Source organism: Silurus aristotelis (assembly GCF_946808225.1).
Source record: "Silurus aristotelis genome assembly, chromosome: 15".
Lineage (NCBI taxonomy): Eukaryota > Metazoa > Chordata > Actinopteri > Siluriformes > Siluridae > Silurus > Silurus aristotelis.
In genome coordinates, this window is record NC_139588.1 from 9343556 (window position 1) to 9365328 (window position 21773).

The window sequence follows — 21773 nt, forward strand, 5'->3', positions numbered from 1 at the left end:
CATTTAAATTTACATTGTCGGCATTTAACAGACACCCTTACCCTTAGCACTGGTTGGCTATATTACAAATGTAAAATACCATTAGCCATCAACTCTGGTTGTTCTCAGTCTGCAGTGGTCAGTATCTATCAAAAGTGGGCCGCCAAAAGTGGGTGGCCAAGGTTTACTGATGCACGTGGGGAGCGATGGCTGACTTGTGTGGTCCGATTCAACAGATGAGCAACTGTAGCTCAAATTGCTGAAGATGTTAATGCTGTTAATACTCGAAGGGTCTGTTTGGGCAGCAAAAGGGGAACCAACACAATATTAGGCAGGTGGTCATAATATTATGTCTTATTGGTGTAAACTGACTCAGTAAACCTGGAAACTGGCCTACATGTTATTTAGGAACCTCATACCGCAGGTAAAAACTGTTATTTTCTTTCTGATTATGATTAAATCATTATTAAAGCATTTGTGAGATATGGAAAAAATTCTGTGTACTGGAAACTTTTAGACTGAGGTGTCTTTGTCAGCTTTCTTGTATGGCTGTGGGTCTCTTGCTGCACTCTGGAGAACCTTGTGGTGGTGTGTGGAGCAACCCTAATACCATAAAGTAATATGAACAGCAGTAGACTTGTTGAGCTTCTGCAGTTTCAGGCTGGAAGACAAAAACTTAGTATGATATAGTTTAGTGAGGCACATGATCTTCCTGACTCTTCCCACAAAAATTATTTTAGTGTTCACTTTGGTTTCCGAAATATGTTCCCGCTTTGTTTGTCTTGTTTCTTGATCGCCCGAGTCTTTGCTTGTTTCATGTTGCCTGTTTCTTTTTTGCTGATGTGTTTTGTCAGCGTTTGCATTTAAATGCGTGTGCATTGTGAAAGCTAAGAGAAAATCTGATTACTGGTGTTTGCAGGGTGTGCTGTAGTTCTGTTCCCTAAAACAAAAAAGGAACAAATATTTTTTATTGTTAGTTTCAAGTGTTAGTTCCAATATGGATTATACAAATAGTGAAAGTAAATACAAGTCAATACCGTTGATTAATGATCAAAATGTCTGTTAGACAGACCTTTAGCTTCAACTTGACTGAAACAACTTTCCGAATTCCTATATTATATCAGCAATGCCCAGTACAATCCAAAGTTCAGTCTACTTCCAAACCGCTCTCTGAAGTCTGTTAGAGCAGGTGTCCTGACTCACTGCTAACAGCATGCTTAATCAAGAAGACATTTATCACCTGCTTTTAACAACGCATGGCTGGCGATGAACTGTAAGTGTCTCCAGGGAAACTTACCTCTGCCATGCCAACCAACTTCACTGCCGAGCTGCGATCTCCCACTGATATCACCCACTTAGCAGTAATCAGCACAGTAACAAGCCAACCTGTGTCAGCCTACAACCTACACCCCAGATCGCTCAAGCATCGTTAAGATCAGACTTTATAACTTGTATCGGAATGGTGGCATAGGATATATTCTAATAAATAATATACTTACAGTGTTGTAAATTATGTAGAAACTCACTTTTTATAAAATAACAGATTTTTGCAATTTTTGCAATTTTTTTGTAGACATTTTTGAAGATTACATTCCAAAGTCACATCTCTTTACTGTTTCAGGGAGGGGTTTCATTAGATTTTATAATGTGGATGTAAGAATTTTTCCCTGTTCAGCCACAAGTGCATTAGCAAGGCCATGCACTGATGTTGGGTAAGAAGATCTGGCACAAAGTCATCAATCCTGTTCTGTACAAAGGTGTTCAGTTGGGTTGAGGTCAGGGTTCTGTGCAGGACACCTGAGTTTTTTCACTGCAACCTTGACAAAGCATGTTTCAAAGGATCATACTTTGTGCACAGCATGAAAAATTCAAAGCCAAAGCTCATTTTTAGGCTTAGTGTGTAACCTCCAACATTTAAAATGACAACATATATTTTTGTGGGTTTTCTACACCTATTTCCAATACACACATTTCATTTGTTTATTTGCTAAGTAAATCAGTATTTTTAATTCTACATACTATCCATTATCCATTGTCCATTTATCATTTCAAAGTTCAACATGCAACCTATTCTGAAAGAGAAACCCTCTCTGTTATTGTTTTATGTGTAGAACCATTAAGTGGGACAAACTGCTTTAAGAACCCCAGAGAGAATGAGAGAAATAAATCAATGTTCTGACTAAAGTAAAATTATGGGTTATTCCTTTTAAAAATTTAAGTTTTTCAGTTTTCAGTAACAGTTTTATATCTTTTATAAACGAATTGGGGAGGCCAGTATAATGGGAGGGGCCAGTTTATGCAAATCAGTGTTTATTTCATGTCTTTTTACAGGAACGCCTTCTAATGAGTCTGCTGCCCAGAAACGTTGCCATGGAGATGAAGGAGGACTTTCTTAAACCACCAGAAAGAATCTTCCACAAGATCTACATCCAACGGCATGATAACGTGAGGTACGGAGAGAGAGAGAGAGAGAGAGAGAGAGAGAGAGAGAGAGAGAGAGAGAGAGAGAGAGAGAGAGAAAGAGAGAGAGAGAGAGTGGAGATGTGTGAAAGAGTCAATGGGAGAAAATTGACAGTTCATTGACTATAGGTGTCACTTCTGTTGCACATAAATGGGAGAATGAGAACAGTCAGTGAGTCAGCTGGAGTCAACTGATCTCCACTCAGTCACGCAACCTCCTGAGTGTGGCTCTCAGCCAAAGTCTGCGCCTCTCCCAACGCTATCCCTATCAACTCAAGAGCTGCTCAATTAGCTCCCACTGCCCACACACATTCAGAAAGAGTGACAGTGAGAGAGCAAGGGGGAGGACTGGGGGAGTCACTACAGAAAGCACATGAAATCACACACACACACACACACACACACACACACACACACACACACACACACACACACACACACACACACACACACACACACACACACACGCATCACAGCGACAGATCTTACACTGCCATTCATTTGTAGGATCATGCATATCGACATTGCCTCTGAACAGCAGTGTGTGAACGACAGTGATGTAGTATTTCGGAATACATTAGGAAACCCAGAGCAGAGCAGCTGGAGGGTTTCTGACTTGATCCCACATTTTGCATATTCAATGATGGCCTGACCTATTTTCATAAGGCTCTGAACTGAATTTTCATCCTTGGTATATTTCTGTACGGATAATCGAGAAAGTTCAGCGGTGTTATATTCACTTGTCATAAGTATGTAAAACTACTTGCTGCTGAAAGTTAAGGTAACTCATGACCAAACTTTTCTGATGTTTAACATTATTAGGTATTGAAAAAAAAAAAACCTAATCCTGTACAATGCCAGTCATTTACTTTACTTTATTCTCACCTGTATAACTGGTATGATAACTAACACTCCATATTTCCCTCCCCCTTAGCATCCTGTTTGCAGACATTGTTGGGTTCACCAGTTTGGCCTCCCAATGCACAGCTCAGGAGTTGGTCAAACTATTGAACGAACTGTTCGGGAAGTTTGATGAGCTCGCCACAGTAAGTCCTCACATGCCTTTGTGTTTAAAAGAAAGAGAGACATTGTCTTATCTACAGAGACACACGATTCATTCTCTGGCATAGATAGGTTTATATAAAACAAAACACAAAGTTATTGTGTGAAACGTTTTTAAATGTATGCAAAGTAAGTTTAATGTGCAAATTTCACTTAAATGTTTACTTAAAATGTTTAGATCTATGTTACATCTTCTACATATTGATTTTTAACAACTCAGGCATGTTTATACACCAAAACTTTATTTGAGCATGAATGATATATAAGAAATAATTTTTATTTAATTTTATTTTTTTTATTTTTTTTACATTTTTACAAAGCATATTAACATTATTTCCAGCTTATTTTGGAATATCCTGTTACTATATTGTGTTAACATGTGACCATCAGCACTGATTGTGTTTGCAAAAAAAAGTTGAGAAGTTAGGTTTTTGTCACGAGATTAGAAATATAATAATATTTTGTAAAAACACACACACACACATACACACACTCGCACGCTCGCACGCACGCACGCACGCACGCACGCGCGCGCACGCACACACACACACACACACACACACACACACACACACACACACACACACACACACACACACACACAGATTAAATAAATTTGATCCAGAATTATACATACAAAACATTTAAATGAAAGTTCGGTCTTTTCTGTTGAACATGCTCTTGTGTCAGAATGTAGCCGTTGAACCTACAGAATGTTATACAGATTAATGGTGCTACACATACACTGTCCATGGTGCTGATGCACTGGCTATGCTTCTGACAGTAGGATATAATGATCAATTTAAGGTACTCTAACAGAGGAATCATGTCAGACCAGTTATTATTTTTAATTCAGTTTGTATTAGATTTGCATCTTTATCATTGTGGTTGAATAAATATTTGCTGATAAGCGCCACTCTTCTGGGAAAGCTTTCCACTAGATCTTGGAGCATGGCAATCAAAATTTGTGATAATTTAGCCAGAATTGCATTAGTGAAACTGATTACTGATTTTGTGTGCGGACCATATCATGGGTGCAGTCAGAGTTTTAATTTATCCCAAAGGTGTTCTGGGTTCTGTGCAGGACGCTCGAGTTGTTCCACTCCAACTTTGGTGCACCATATTTTCATTGATATTTTCATTTCTCATCTTTGTGAGAAATTATAATTTTACAGCATACAGAAATGTTCTATACAATTATTTACTTTAAACTTTAAACATTTCTAAAAATGTTTGGTTGTATAGTGCATATGTTAAAAATTGTACAATACACTATAGTAGTACTATACATTGACCCAAAATGTTCATGTTAATCTTCTTGATAATGTTTCTTTAATTTGTTAAAATGTTCTGTCCAAAACACATTTGGGATACATTCATATATTATTTCTTGTCAGCAAAAAATATCATTACATTTAACAATTCAGTTTAAAACCTGCTCATTCTTGCCATTAATGATTTTATTTGTTACTTTGCTGTTCTTGCCTTTCTTCTATTTCTCTCGCTCTCTTCCCTAGGATCTGTCACTTTTTATTTCGTATGCCTCATACAGTACAGTGCTAGCGCCGTTGCAAAATTTTGTTGTTTTATAAAAAGACATTTTATAAAGTGTTTTACATGTTAATATAGTCATAAACAGCAGCTTTTTCTTTGGTCTGAAATCCTGGCAGCAGCTGGAAAATATTTCTAGCACAGATGGTGTGTGTGTTTTTTGTGTGTGTTTGTGTGGGTGTATGTTTGATGTGACAAGGGGTTTCCTTTCTTACTAAGGTAGCACACACACATACACACACGCACACATGCATCCATCTTTATTTCAAAATATTTCTTTTGCCTAACAAGCCAAAAAAAATCAAAATTACTGAAACACTTAATTAAAGGTAAAATGATATTATTATCTATGTCTAGAATCCATTTCAAATTAATATTGTTCAGGGCAAAAGGTTACCTGCTGTTAAAACATATTGGTCGAATGTAAACATTAACATCAGTCAACACTAGCAAAGAACCATATCCTGTCTGTATATGATTCTTGGTTTAATGACAGGACGTCCAAATTACAATTAGTACCATGTTGTTCAGTTCTCACTTCCCTCAGGCCAGAATTGAATTTGGTGTTGCAACCGAAATGCGTACTTATTCACAGGAGATTCATATTCCAATACCCTCAATTATGCAGGTTTTTTCTTGCATATTCTATCTACATAGCGGTTGTAGGATAGCGTAGTGAAATATTTTGTTTAAAACTTTTAATCAAATAAACAAATGAGCTGAATATATGACTTTAGATTTAAGTGATGGAAAAAAACAAAAAGGCAAAGTATCTGTATTTGGACCTACAGTATAATAGATCTGAATTTGCTCCTTCCTTATGTCTTTCCCTCTATCTTGCTTTTCCAAGCCTGAGTGGGAGGGAATCTACTTCAATAGTTTATCATAGGAATTGTAGCAATGCCCGTGTTTGGCATATTCACTGTGCATTCACACACACACACACACACACACACACACACACACACACACACACACACACACACACACACACACACACACACACACACACACATACAAGCACGCACAATGGTGCGCTTATTTATTACAGCCTTTCCAAACTAATTAGAGGGCATTGTTAATGTATAAATGTACCTGCTTCCTTGACTCTCTAAAGCATATTATTCAGGCACTATTTCTAACAGGAACATTATATACATAGTTCACTCTGTGCAGAACGTGTGGACGTTTATGTATAATAATAAATAATAAATACTTGCTGATTTAGCAGAATAAAATTATGCCGAGCAATCACACAGTGCTACTTTTCCTCTTCTGTTTCCTTCTTCTGTATGTGCCTGTGTGTGTGTGTGTGTGTGTGTGTGTGTGTGTGTGTGTGTGTGTGTGTGTGTGTATATGTGTGTGTGTGTGTGTGTGTGTGTGTGTGTGTGTGTGTGTGTGTGTGTGTGTGTGTGTGTGCTTGTTTTTGTGTGTATGACTGAAAGGAGAACCACTGCAGAAGAATAAAGATCCTGGGGGACTGTTATTACTGTGTGTCCGGTTTGACTCAGCCCAAAGCTGACCATGCCCACTGCTGCGTGGAAATGGGACTCGACATGATTGACACCATTACGTGAGTGTGTAAAAAAACTCACGTTTTTCATGACCCACTTTATACTTTAAGTGTCTTTTTTGCAGATGTTTCATTTGGATGTAAAAGTTTTTTTCTTTATTTCGTGCATTTTCTTGAAATCTTCTGAAAAGTTATTTATTTTAAAAAGTAGTTCAAACTTTTTGTCTTTCTACATGCAAGAGAAACCAAAATAATCTTCCAGCTATGAAAGGGAACAAGCAGAATCAGCTTTACTAGGACTCACATGGGCCATTGCTGAACAACAGAAATAGATCTGTTTGTAAGACAAAAAAGTTATTTATTTATTATTATTTTTGCTTACAATCCAGCAGGGGATTTTGTAAAAAATGAATATGACTTCAGGAACGGTAAAGATGCGTTCTCAAATTGTTTTTACAACTAGTTTGAGTTATTAAGCACCCATGATAAGAGTATATGCTTGTGCTGTACTTGAAATAAATTTTTTCAATTAACATGCATAATTTGGTCAAATTAATTATTTGTGACCGTCTGCAAGTCTGGAAAATTGGGAAAAAAAAAGGCAGTAATTTCTCCTTCTTAAACCTGCACTGTAAAACTTGCTGTATGCAGGCATACCAGAAAAGTGTCTATGTATAAATAATAGTAAGCCATGCATTTTATTTACAGTTAATTACTGCAATATATTTACTATACTTTTCACAGTGTATGCCATTTAACAGAGGACTTACAAAAGGGCTTTGAAGTCTCTATCAATGAAAACATTCTAGGACTAATTCACTAGATCGCAGACTAAGAATATGTTTCCTGTTGTGAGGTAAAACAGTTAGAAAAGTAGGGTGTTTTTTTTAGAAGTGCTAATTTAGCTCCTTCTGGAAAAGGAAGGTCTTTATACGTCGTTTGAAAGAAAGAAAGTGGAAGTTTGTTTTACCACCGTAGTGCCAGATTAGAGAAAAGTATTAAAGCATGCCTTCCTTGTACCCTGAAAGATGCTGGGACTAGTTAAACAAGGGTAGAGGATAAAAGAAGCATGGTGGTGTGGGTTGAGATAAAAGATGTGCAGTAGAAAGGTGCGGGTCCATTCCTGACTTTGTAGAACAGCATCAGGGATTAAAATCTGATTCAGGAAGCTCCAAGAAACCAGCGGAGGTACTGTAGCAATGTACAGTAGTTATGTCTAGAAATATAAAAGATTTATTTATTTTTAAAAAATATAATATATAATCCACTGTGTTTGCTCATTTGGTTGATGCTTTTATTCAAAGTGACTTTTAATTAAGGCAGTTAAAAGTTAAAGAAGCATTTCTGAATAAAAGAGAATTATATTTTTTAGTTGTGGTGTGTATTATTCTGCTGCACAATAGTGTAAGCGTTTTAGGAGCCTTTTGATTTTCTATTGATTTTTTTGTTTTCACACTTTGATGTGGTGAAACTACAATACCCAGCATTCATTCATCAGTCTCTACTATGATCAACCAATTCGGACCTCTAAATGAGACATCGGTCTGACATGCAATTTACTTTTCCAACAAGAAAATGGGAAAAGACAGCAACAACAAACTGGATTTTTTAAAACTGTCATACGTTGGGTCTTATAGCCGGAAATGGATCATGGATATATACATTTGATTTAATCAGATAATTTTCCAAGGTCAGCAGAAGATGGCTGAAGTCAGGCAACAGTTGTAATACAAACTTAGAATTTGAGTTATACTAAGTGGTTAGTTGAGTTTTAGTTGAGTTTTAGTTGAGTTGAGTTAGTTGAGTTTAATTGTTTGTGAAAATTTCAGGAATTTATCATTCTTATTTTTTCCTTCTTATAATTAATTATAGTTTAATCTTGTCACTTCTCAGCAACTGAAACACATGAAGTTTTTTGCGGATGTTTCATGCTGTGTGTAACACAATTAAAGGATAGCGTTATCCTCCTTGCTCTGCATAGACACAAGGTCCCTGACTGGCTAATGACACTCCTGATCTTGATGGATGTCATGCAAAATGAAATATTTGTTCTGTATTTGCATGATTCCATGTATCATACCACATGTGGCCATATGACGGGCTGATTTAATAATTGCATGAATGAACTGGTGTACAGTGGTACATTGCTGGTAGTTAGTGTGGATACCAATCTTTAAAGCATCGGTTTGGCAAACTTTGTGCCATTGCCCATTGGCAAATTGCTAATGCAACAGAAACATTCTGTATATGTTTGTCTATATATATATATATATATATATATATATATATATATATATATATATATATATATATATATAGCCATCCCAAAAAACGTCACACACTCTAATCAAATCAAATCAAATCTAATTTTATTCATAGAGCGCCCTATGGCAACCAAAAGGAGCACAAGGCACTTTCCACTAAAACAACAATAGACAATAAAATATAAGAACACAATGAACATAAAATAGCAGTTGAATCAGGGGCTACGTGGTAAAAGCTTGTATGAATAAATGAGTTTTCAACTGTGATTTAAAAACACGCAGCACAGTGACACATCGTATATGTGCTGGAAGTGCGTTCCACAGCTTTGGTCCCTGGACGGCAAATGACCGGCCTCCAAACTTTTTATATTTGTACTTGGGAATGACCAGAGGGGTATGTCCAGAGGAGCGAAGAGTTCTGGCTAGTTGGTAAACCATTATTAATTCGGTGAGGTAGGCCGGGGCCAGACCATTGATGGCCTTGAACACAAACAGCAGGACCTAACAGCAGGACAGCAGAACGCCTTTAGCTTTGATTACAGCACACATTCGCAATGGCATCGTTTCCATAAGCTTCTGCAGTGTCACAACATTTATTCCTGTCCAGAATTGCAGTAATCTTTTAACCGAAATCTTGTATCGATAATGGGAGAGTCGGACCACTGCACAAAGTCTTCTCCAGCACATCCCAAAGATTCTCAATTGGGTTAAGGTATGGACTCTGTGGTGGCCAATGTGTAAAAATAATGTCTCAAGCTCCCTGAACCACTCTTTTACAATTTAAGCCTGAACTCATCAGACCACATGACCTTCTTCCATTTCTTCAGAGTCCAATCTTTATGTTCCCTAGCAAATTGAAACCTTTTTTTCCGATTAGCCTCGCTGATAAGTGGTTTTCTTAAGGCTACACTGCTATTTAGTCCCATTCCCTTGAGTTCCCTTTCCCATTGTAAATGCTCTTACTTTCACTATTAAACATAGCCATGAGTCCTACTGTTGTTTTTTTTCCGATTTAATTTCACCAAACGGTTAAGTAATCGTCGATCACGATCGTTCAAGATTATTTTCCGACCACATTTTTTCCTCACTTCCGACGAGTGGTTCCCCACTATCCTTCCAGTTTTTATTAATACATTTTTATTAATTTTTTTTATTAATAAAATTTTAACCCAAAAAAATTTTAACCCATTTTGGGTTAAAAAATTTTTAACCCAATTTTAGTAGTTTTAGCAATCTCTTTGGATGCTTTCTTTGCTTGATGCATGCCAATAATTTGACCCTTCTAAAACAGATTAACATCTTTTTAACGACCACAGTATGTGTCTTCCGACATGGTTGTTTAAGAAATAAGAAGCTACTCACTGCATCAGTTAGAGTTAAACAAGTTGTTGCCAGCTGAAAGATAATAATTCATGCAGTAATTATCCAATTAGAGGCTCTTACCTATTAGTTAAATACAAGCAGTGACTTAAATACAGACAGAGAGAGCGAGAGCGAGAGCGAGAGAGAGAGAGACTGACTGACTGTTATGTCAATGGTTGTTTCTCTTGTGGCTGGAATCTTATCACCTAATACAGGTGGGCAAACACACACACACACACACACACACACAGACACACACACACACACACACAGACACACACAGACACAGACACACACACACAGACACACACACACACACACACACACACACACACACACACACACACACACACACACACACACACACACATAAATGCTTCCTTTTTCTTCTCACTCTGACATTTCCCCATCTCCAACTCTAGAGTTTTTTTTTCCCTCATTCAGGTTGTGTTAAAAATAAACCCAGCAAACCCTCTTCATTCTCTCTTTCCTGCTCTCTCTTTCTTTGGTGTGTGGTGATATGTAGGTAGTGAGGTGAGAGGAGATTTCTTTGCATGCTTTCAAGTTTGGCTTTATGATTCTGGGTGAAATAATAAGAATTATTTTTTGCTTAGAATTGAGATCACAATTCTCCCTTAGATATATTTAATCAATTTCTACAGACCATTATGTAGGTTTATTTAATTTACATAGAGACCGTTATAGCTATATTGTTTCTGAGTCATGGCTCATCTGCCTTTCTGACTTACTGACACATTTGAACTGCCATAGCCCAAATCTTACAATTCTATCTTGGTATTTAATATAAGGATTTAATCATACTGAGGTGCCGAGAGCAGAGTTGAGCAAACTGAGGGAAAAAAGCATAATTGGAGCTGCCATCCTATAGTTAAATATAAAACTGAAACAATAAAAAGACTGTAGTATTCATTCATATATGGGGTTGGCTGCTTCAGGTCTGCCTGACAAAAGCCTATACAGAACATTATAGTAACACATGACTTATTCATTATATAATCACTTTAGATTAATATGATTTATTTGAATTTAATCCCTAAGACTTGTTTTTATTGTAGAAATAAATGTGACCCTTTGTTAATATTATTTGATAGGGGGTTTTTTGTCACAAATTATGTTGGTCACATAAACAATAAAAGTTTTTTTTCCCAGCTGTCTATAGCATCAAATTTTAATAATGACAGAATAGTAAAAATAAAAAAAAGAGAAAAATGTAGAAAATATTAAATCTAAAATGAGGAATAAATAAATACAAATCAGTGGTAGAAACAGCATTTAAGTTTGTTTGAATAAAGTGCTTGTGTGTGTGTTTGTGTGTGTGTGTGTGTGTGTGTGTGTGTGTGTGTGTGTGTGTGTGTGTGTGTGTGTGTGTGTGTGCGTGTAATTGCAGGTCTGTTGCTGAGGCGACGGAGGTGGATCTGAACATGCGTGTGGGATTGCACACAGGTCGTGTGTTGTGTGGGGTTCTGGGATTGAGGAAGTGGCAGTATGATGTTTGGTCGAATGATGTCACGCTGGCGAACATGATGGAGGCAGGAGGACTCCCGGGGTCAGTTTTTACATGACCATCTCAGGAGTTCCTGACCACTGGACACTTTTTGTAACCACAAGCTTTTTGAATTGCTGTCTTTGCAAGTGGAAAATAAGTAACATAACCCTGATTTTGAATTGGTTTAGAGCTGGGCCTGTGCAAAGTCAATAATGAGTCCTGTTTGGGCATCTAAATGTGAAGGGGCCTTGATTTACTAATGATGTCAGTCCTCATTTGCTGTTATTGTACCTTCATCTCTTCTGGGAAGGTGTTCCACTAGATTTTGTGAAGATTTGTACACATTCATCCACAAGGGCATTAGTAAAGTCAGGCATTGATCTAGGGTAAGAAGGCCTTAGGTGCAGTCAGTGTTCCAATTCATTCCAAAGATTTTCAGTAGGGTTGAGTTCAGAATGACTGTATATAGCAGGTCACGCAAAATTTTCTACTAAAACCATATCTTCTATATCTCCATATCTTAGATCTGGCTTTGTGCAAAGCGGCATTGTTATGCTGGAACAAAGTTAGGTCTTCAATTTCAAATTAAGGGACAATTCAATGCTACCACATGCAAATACATCTTTTACAATTGTGTGCCTCCAGCTGTTTGTTAACAGTTTTTGGAAGAACCACATATGGCTGGAAAAGTCAGTTGACACCAAAGTACTAAATGTACAACATGTACAGTTAGTAGGACCCAAAATTTCACCCATAAATACACCCACAGATATATATTTGCTGATAATGTATTTTTGAGTGATTCTGTGTTCCCCCACAGTAAGGTCCATATCACTAAAGCCACTCTGGAATGCCTAAATGGAGATTACGAGGTGGAGCCAGGCAATGGGCACGAGAGACACGCCTTTCTCAGCAAACACGCCATTGAGACCTTTTTTATTGTGCCCTCTCACAGGCGCAAGGTAGAACCGCACACGTGTGTACAGTCCTGCATTTAAACACATACTCTTCAGATGAAGCATAATTATGACATTAATATCAACTAGTAATTGGTGTGACATTATCCAGGCCAATCCAATCATGTGGACACACACACACACAAACACACACACACACACACACACACACACACACACACACACACACACACACACACACACACACACACATACACACACACACACACACACACACACACAGAAATAGGCATACACAGTTAGAGGCTCATGCAAATGACACCAGTCTCTATTTCTTGATAATGAAGTCTTGCTTGATGTGTTTTATGCTCACCTGTATAATCAAAGTAACTGATGCTGCTTTCCTGACATTCTTCTTTCTTCATACTAATAATGTTAATTGTTCTCCTTTTAACACTGACATTTTTTTTCACATAACACCGAAAAAAGAAGATTCCGCTGCCCTCTCTTTCCCTTTTTAATCCAGATTTTCCCTGGCTTGATTCTGTCTGATATAAAGCCAGCAAAGAAGATGAAGTTTAAGACGGTCTGCTACCTCCTTGTGCAGCTCATGCACTGCAGGAAAATGTTTAAGGCCGAGATCCCCTTCTCCAACGTCATGACCTGCGAGGATGACGATAAGGTGGATATTTACACGTGCACACTAATAAAATATCGTGTGAGTGACAAGCATTTGGTTCAGTAATAGAGATTGAGTAGATTGTGTCTCACTGAATGTTGCATACACATGTACATACACACATACTTACCTGTACATACACACTAACATGAGAATAATAGAAATTAATCTGATCTAATGTCATCCTTTACTCCTATTAAAGAGGGTGATTGTAGACTGAAAAAAATGGTTAGTTTACAAAAACTCACGAATGGATTTAATGTGTGGGTGTGTGTGCAAGTGCACTCGTTATGCTTCCTTTCTACAATCAGCAATAAATCATGACTGTCTGGATCTTCGCTAAAATTCAGCATTGATCATCAGCAATAAAATGATGCGTAAGGGGAGCTGAGTGGTTAAGATGTTGGACTTCTGATCAGAAGGTCATTAGTTCTAATCCCGGCACCACAAAGCTGCTATTACTGGGCCCTTGAGCAAAGCCCTTAACCCTCAATTGCTCAGCTGTATAAATAAGATAATTTTGAGTTTTGCTTTATTTCATGTGAAGCTCTACAATCACAAGAGTTTTTTATCCATCACTACAGAGGCGAGCTCTACGCACTGCATCAGAGAAGATACGCAACCGCACATCCTTTTCAGGAGTAGCACAGAACTCACCTGGCACACGTGTGAACCGCTACATTGGAAGACTTATTGAAGCTCGGCAAACCGAATCAGAAACGGCAGATCTCAATTACATCACCCTGACCTACAGGAGCAGAGAAAGAGAGCGAACGGTGGGTATACGAACAGCCAAAAACTTTCTAAATCACATTTCTTAGTTTTCTTTTTTTTTATTAGAAACAAACACATTTGTACAGTTTTTTATTTATAAACTAGAGATGAGCATCTCTAAAACTGTGGCCGATGCGATTCGCATAACGATGCATAGCCAATCAGTGATAGACAGTAACATGATTTTTCACGTATCTGTACTTTACTCAAGTATTTCTTTTACTTTAAGTTCACTACATTTCAGTAAAATATTGTACTTTTTTACTCAACTACATTTCGCAAAATCACTAATTTCTTTTTATTTGTGAATCTATAAAAACGTAACTGGTTAAGCACACAGCAAGCCACCAATCAGGGTAGAGCGCTCTTTGTTTTAAACTTGTTTTAATTGACGCTTGGCAATGGCGGATTTGGGCAGAGGCGACATGTGCATCTTCCCGGGGGGCGGCATGAGGCATTCTCTGGAGGGAAAAAACTATCATTGTTTTGTTTTGGTTTTCGCTCATTTGCACGATCTGGTCAATTATTAAATCATATCACGGTGAATGAAAATGGTCGGGACTTAAAGTGAGCCCACCGCAAGTTCCCTCACTCATACACTCAGAAAGGAGGGACGGGGTATCAGTAAGCAGAGCTGAATCCAAATTAAAATCATGCATGACAAAACAAGGTCTAAACCCTGAGGAGCCCTATTCAGCTCTATCACTCATCTCGTTATGAAAATAGTGTAAGCCAATGCATTTAATGAAAAAGGCTAATAACTGTATAGGTTATGTTGTGTTGCCTGCAATGCTTTTATTCATAGAGCAATAATATTTCTTTTAGCTGCATAATATTAATATTTATAGTATGTAGTTATCCTAATGTGTGTAGCAACAAAACAATTACAACCTAACTAGTCTATTTGAATTGTAGTTTAACAGCACTTATTGATTTGGTTACCTTTAATTGAGGTGATGTCATAATGGTTTTCTGTGATTGTACTGAAAAGTTCCTGAACTGAGTTCAGTGAGAGGGAATCTCCAGTGCAGCTTGGATAACTAATTTAAAAGACATTTATTATAAGGATATTGATGCTGTATGTATCTTATGGCTACAATTAGCCAAGGAGTTGTTTGGTTTTTGGTTCTGAGAGTTTGATAAATTGTGCACAATGACCTGTATTTAATTGTGCAATAAATGCATTTAGGGTGATATTTCTACATGAAAGGGAGCTTTCAGAAATGTGTCCAAATTTGTGGACTGCTCTAAGAATATGTTACTGATCCAGCTGAAGCAGAGAGGAGCTTTTTAGGGCTGAAACTAATCAATATAAGTTATAGTACTTGGATACTTAAGTACACTTGAAGGCAAATACCTTTGTACTTTTACTCAAGTAAAAGTTTAAAGGGACTACTGTTACTTTTACTGGAGTCATATTTTACAGAGTGGATGTCTTTTTCTCAAGTACATGCTTTGTGTACTCCATCCACCACTGTAGCGCAGCTACGATGTGATTCGATTCGATATGATTCTCTCCTATTACGATGCAGCGTGTTCCGAATTTGATTTGATTCAACGCATTGCGATTCAACGCAGTACGATGCATTGGAAAATATATATTACTATGCAATTCAGTATGGTGCAGATAGATCTCTATTTTTCTTTGGTTCAGACAGACAGCAAATCATAAATTTCCTTAAGCGCCCTCTGACTTCTAACGCATGGCCTTTTCACCAACAGGCCTTTTGTAGTGCAAAAAAAAAAAAAAGAAGAAGAATTAAACCAGATGTTCGTTTCCTGTTTTGTCGCCAGGAAGATGCATCTCTACCTCTGCCATGTTAATCTATATTCCATGTGACTCAGGACACACATGCAGTGTTATGATTCTTCATATTTATGTAGCAGCAGTTGTGCTGAGAACGCACTTGAGAAACAGTTTAGTGTGGAGAAATCAATCCACATATTAAATATTGATCACAAATTATTGGTCACTTTCTAAATAAAAAATGTATTGCACATCTACTAATTATTATATACAAATAAATAATTTTTTAACTGATGCAAATATGTTAAAAACAATGCATTCTAATATAAATGCCACATTTTATCCAATGCACACATTTTAAATTGATGCATCACTATAAACATCTATTTCCTTTTATATCTTAGTGCTTAGCACTTAGCTTTGTGTTTAAACATGAAGAAGTACAAAGATAATAAGTTTTACTCTGAAGTAACAGAACATAATGCCTAGTTTATCAGATTCACACTAGAACAAGGGAACATGTGGTCAAGCCGACATAATCATTGTTGTAGGTTGTTTTAGCACCACACAGCTGTTGGCCAACATGTTGTGCGTATTTTTTTCCCTATAACTACTCTTTGATTAAATACACTGTTCCATTGCTGTTCATATTCTGCAGCCTTTAATCTGTTCTCCGTAACCCAACAGCTGTACAACTGTCAAGCAAGTGCTGTTTTGCAAGTAAGCATTCAGGCCTTAGTTCATTGCTGTTTGGCTCTGCTCAAAGAAAAAAAAAAAGAAAGAATAAATGCAAAACCAGAGAGTTCAATTTATCCTCAGTTCATTTTAATCAGCAAGACCAGCAAGAGTTCATTTTAATCAGCAAGACCCTCAACTGTCCAAGCTGCACGTTTTCCGTAATAGCAGCAAAAGAAAGTCATAGACCGTCACAATGCACTGATCTCAACTGCAAAGGAAAATCTGTGGACTGAATTGAAAAACTGTGTGTGAGTAAGCAGTGTGTATGACCATGAACCTGTCTAAGTTACAGCAGTTCTTTAGATGGTGGAAGGCTACACCAAGTTTTTGATTCAATTTAAGCAAAAAAAGACAATAATAACCAACAGTAAAATTAACACAAGATCCTGACCTAGTGGAATGTAGTAATCACTGTGTCTGAAAGCACAGGAAATATATGATCATGTAAAATTCATTGTAAGTGTTGGGTGTATGTAAAAATCTGGGCTAGATCTTTTAGTGCTTTAGTAATGTTGTGTTAGTTAATCATGTTTTTAGGTGATATTTAACAAAAGAGCATTTGTGTTGAAAAGAAGTGGAAAGAGTTTCTTTTTATGTGTTTATATTTTATATTTAAGCTTAAATGATAGGTCAATTTTTTTACTTAGACCCCCAAAGACCTTCAGTCTGGCTCTTACGGTGAGGAACGTAGGAGAAATGAAAAGCCCTGGATATGGGCACGAAAAGATTTTTAGCTGACACAAATGCAAACATAAAAGCCAGCATAATCATGCGCACACACACACACGCACACACACACACACACACACACACACACACACACTCGCGCGCAGACATACATGCACAAGCAGCATCCCCCACATTGTTCTCTTGTGCTTCGTGACTCTGTGTCTCTTCTCACTTTCATCCACCTCTCACCCCCACATTTACTCCCCTCTCTCATTCTCGCTCTGTTTTTTTTTTCAATCCCTTCTTCACACCTACTGTACTGGCATAAGGGACCCACCCACCATAAGAACGGGGGCAACAGTAACAGTTCTGGGATTTCTGAAGAATGTGCCCACACATATGCGTGCACACACACACACACACACACACACACATACACACACACTTTCTCTCTGTGGCAATAGGGAGCGTTGGCTTTCCCCAGCCTCAGCAGGAGAGTAATGACAATGCGTATATATTGCAGCAGGGAGACACATGCTAGTTTTCAGCACTAATGAAGAAAAGGCATCATTCAGTGAGCTCATGTTCACCTCAGTGTCAGGCTGCTGGTAGATTGTACTTAGCTTCTATGTCCCATGTGGATTTAGCCATCATCCATCATAAAAGCAGGTCATATCTTCTGAAAAAATAACATATTGAAGACAAAGGAAATAATTGTGTAATAGCTTTTGGATCTTGAAATACCCACTGCACTTTATTTCTCTCTCTCTCTCTCTCTCTCTCTCTCTCTCTCTCTCTCTCTCTCTCTCTCTCTCTCTCTCTCTCTCTCTCTCTCTCTGTCTCTTGCTCTCTCTCTCTCTCTCTCTCTCTCTCTCTCTCTTTATTTCTCTGTCTCTTGCTCTCTCTCTCTCTCTCTCTCTCTCTCTCTCTCTCTCTCTCTCTCTCTCTCTCTCTCTCTCTCTCTCTTTTTCTCTCTCTCTCTCTCTCTCTCTCTCTCTCTCTCTCTCTCTCTCTCTCTCTCTCTCTTTCTCTCTCTCTCTCTTTCTCTCTCTATTTTGCTCTCAGTATCAGCAGGTGTATGATGACGGCTTTATCAGCGCTGTGGTGATCTCTCTCCTCCTCACTTCACTCTTCGCTCTCGTCTATTTTCTGATTATCCCTCAGTATGTAACTCATGCAACAGCACCACACTTATAACTACGTATGCTGCCATTATTAGTTTGTTTGTTTTTTATTTTTTTTGCTATTACAGTTTTTCTCGATTGCTAAGACACATTTCTTGAAAGCTGCTCTCCTTTTCTCTAAACTGTGAACACAAAACCCAATTCTCAAGCTACATTCACAAAACCTCAGACTCTTCTTGCAAAACCAAACTTTCACCTCAAAACAGTTCAATCTGTGCTCAAAACTGAACTATGTTGTCAAATCGTGCCCCGAGTCAATCAAAATTAAAATCACTACGGAACAGTCACTAAACACTACGTAGAAAAATAGAAAACACAATGCTCAGGACATGAAGCTGGAGAAATAAATGTTTATTGTTCACTGTAGGCTAAATTCATGTTGCAAAACAAAAAAAACCTGTGCATTTTGCACTTGTACAAAAAGACAAAACAGAAATCTTGTGCATTTACACGTAGCACTTGTAAAAACAAACAGAAATCTTATGAGTTTGCCACTTGTGTACAGTAAGCCCATGTAAAAATAAAGTACAAAAATATACAAATAAGTGCATTACTCAGCCCCGCATCATGTCTCCGTACTGGGTCATGCCACAGGGCTTCATCCACATCACAGGGCACATTTTGTCTGGCCAGGCAACGGGGGAAAAAAACCCTGGCATGCCGTATCCAGGCTTGGCATGCCTCCACACCTATGTCACCACAGGCAAGTCCCATGACTTGCAGGAGATTTACTCTGGTGTAGGGTTGGCGTTCATATACCTTCCACCGTCATGAGGAGAAGAATTCCTCAGTGGGGTTTAGGAAAGGGGAGTACGGTGGAAGGCAAAGATTGATAAAACCTTGGTTTATATTGAACCACTCTCTAACCTGGAGGGCTCTGTGAAAACTCACATTGTCCCAAACAACAACATAAATGGGATGCTCATCCTGCTGCCCTACAAAGCATCTCGCATGTGATTGAGTGAGATTTGGTAAGATAAAACCCAGCTTCATTCATGTACACGTATTCATGGGGTCTTTCCATTGCATCCAGTTGAAGAACCCTCTGTAAAAATAGATATAGTTTTGTAAGTGATACGGAAAAAGTGATTTAGGCCACTACATTAAATCACTACTTAGAGTAATCAACATCGGATGTGTCTGGATATTTGCCAACCTGTACATACTGGAATCTTTGCTCTCTGACTCTGTCTGAGTTGCGATCTAAGGGCACTCTGTATAGCTGTTTCATGCGCAGTCTGTTGCGGTTGAGGACACGATCAACAGTAGAGAGGCTGACACTGATAATACCCTCAAATGTACATGGTCCTCAATGATCTTCTGCTGAATTTCACTCAGTTTAATGGCATTGTTCTCACGGACCATATCTCTTGGTGGGGGGAGAACATACCTGTCCTCCTACCCCCATGTGGCAGTCTTTCAATTCTACAAAAAGAGAACATGGAATTACAAAAAATATACATGGAATACTAGGCCTACAAACAATTAGACCAACCCTCCATGACAATACTACAGTACATTGGTACAGTGATGTTCTGAAACATATATTTACTTACAGTATACTGTGGTACAGTATATAGTATTTCATAGAGTAATTGCTGTCAACATTTACATACTGTACTATAATGTCAAACAAGGTAATTACCTGTTCTCTTCTCTAAATCTTCGGATTATGGTGGACACAGTGAATCTACTGATGTTTGGTTGTACCCTTTGTCCAGCCTCCCTCATGCTTATACCATGGACAAGAACATGGTCAATCACAGTAGCTCTGATTTCATCAGATATTACTGTTCTTTGTCTTCGCTGACCACCTCGACCTCCTCTCACACAAACTCTTCCTCTCAGATTTCTATCTATTGTAGGGTCTCACCAACCAGTACTCTCTGAACTGGCTTACTTTATATGTTCCCTCACATCATTAGCCACAAGTGTGATCCATTTTGAGTTGTAGTGTTCAAGTGGTGAAACTTGTGCTTTAATTGTGTTTGACTTTTGTCCCCTGTGCTCACCATTTTGCAGCACGGGTGCATCACAATGAAAATCTGTTGGCAAGTTGTGCCTAAACAGGTGAAAAGTGCTTATGGTTTTGCCAAAAGAGTGATTAAATCAATCAGTGGGTTCAGGCAACTGAGCATTTGGTTCAGACAATAGGGTTTAGTATTTTAGCAATTGAGAAAAACTGTAATTTAAGTGAAAACATGTTTAGCTTAAGTTTCGGTTTTGCTAACTTTTATTAGTTTATTTTTTATTGAAATTTTTTCAATTGCCAATTAAATAATCCTGCACTTGTGATTAGTGGTTTGATCTGTAAACAACTGCTGTTCAATTTAAATAAGAGAGTTGTATAATATTGTATAATGTATAATATTCGCACACTCTTTTCTCCTTAAATTTTCTTTCTTTTCTTTTCTTTTCTTTTCTTTTCTTTTCTTTTAATACTAAACTGGAATTTATCAACTTGAATAACAACACACAAAAAATTTAAGATAAATACAATTTAGGAGGAGCTTAATGCATTTATTTATTTATATATTAATCAGTTCCTGTGGTTGATCATTTAAAATATTAATTCTGTAAAAATTAATTATTGTTATTAAAATGATATAAATTTTGTTGACAGTTTTTGTTCAATTGATTTGCTATGATTTTTCTAGTTATGTATTATATTATATTTATTCATATTTTATATTATATTATATTATATTATATTATATTATTATATTTACTATATTATATATGTGATTATAGCATTTACTATAATAACAAACTAATTCTGTCTCTGTCTGTCTCTCGCTTTCTCCCCACAGAGGTGTGGTGATCATTGTTTTGCTGGTTATTTGTATCTGTTTTCATATGGCGAGTGTAATGTATCTTCACATCACTCATGTGCAGGTATGATACATTACCACGAGCAGCAATTGCTGAATTGCAGAAACAGTAAAGAGCTGAAGTTCTTCATCCTGTGGCTTTGTGGCCTCGTCATCTCCTGTTCAATTTGTGTTTCTCTGTAGTGCTCTCCAGACTGTCTTACTCTGCAGATCAGGACGGTTTTGTGTGGCTTTCTGGTCCTTCTGACGTATTCGGTGACCCAGGGCTGTGTGGTGAGTTTGGAAATGTTTTTGTTGGAAAATATTAAAAAAAAGTCAATAATTATCTTAATTAACGTATCATAATAACTAGAGGTTGACCGATTCATTGGTTTTGCCGATTAATCGACAAAGATAGTTGATTGCTGGAACTATCGGCTGTCGGCAAAAATCCATACTGATAGTTTTTCCGGGACGAGAGCGGCCTCTAAAGGCGAATCACTGACGCCACGTGCTGTTTATTTGATGTGTCCTTTTTAATTGATTTTGGATGTAAC

At 37.6% G+C, this 21773-nt stretch overlaps 1 protein-coding gene across 2 annotated transcripts in view; it reads left to right on the top strand.

Annotated features, from left to right (window-relative positions):
* The window catches only part of adcy1a (adenylate cyclase 1a), a 54764-nt gene that overhangs the window by 20100 nt on the left and 12891 nt on the right, over window positions 1–21773 (top strand). For both annotated transcript variants that reach the window (XM_083563289.1, XM_083563290.1), the window contains 10 exons: window positions 2311–2429; window positions 3374–3485; window positions 6498–6625; window positions 11600–11758; window positions 12519–12660; window positions 13142–13297; window positions 13879–14070; window positions 18288–18385; window positions 21217–21301; window positions 21421–21510. In XM_083563289.1, coding sequence (XP_083419415.1) covers window positions 2311–2429; window positions 3374–3485; window positions 6498–6625; window positions 11600–11758; window positions 12519–12660; window positions 13142–13297; window positions 13879–14070; window positions 18288–18385; window positions 21217–21301; window positions 21421–21510 — 1281 coding nt within the window. The remainder of the gene's footprint in view (window positions 1–2310; window positions 2430–3373; window positions 3486–6497; window positions 6626–11599; window positions 11759–12518; window positions 12661–13141; window positions 13298–13878; window positions 14071–18287; window positions 18386–21216; window positions 21302–21420; window positions 21511–21773) is intronic.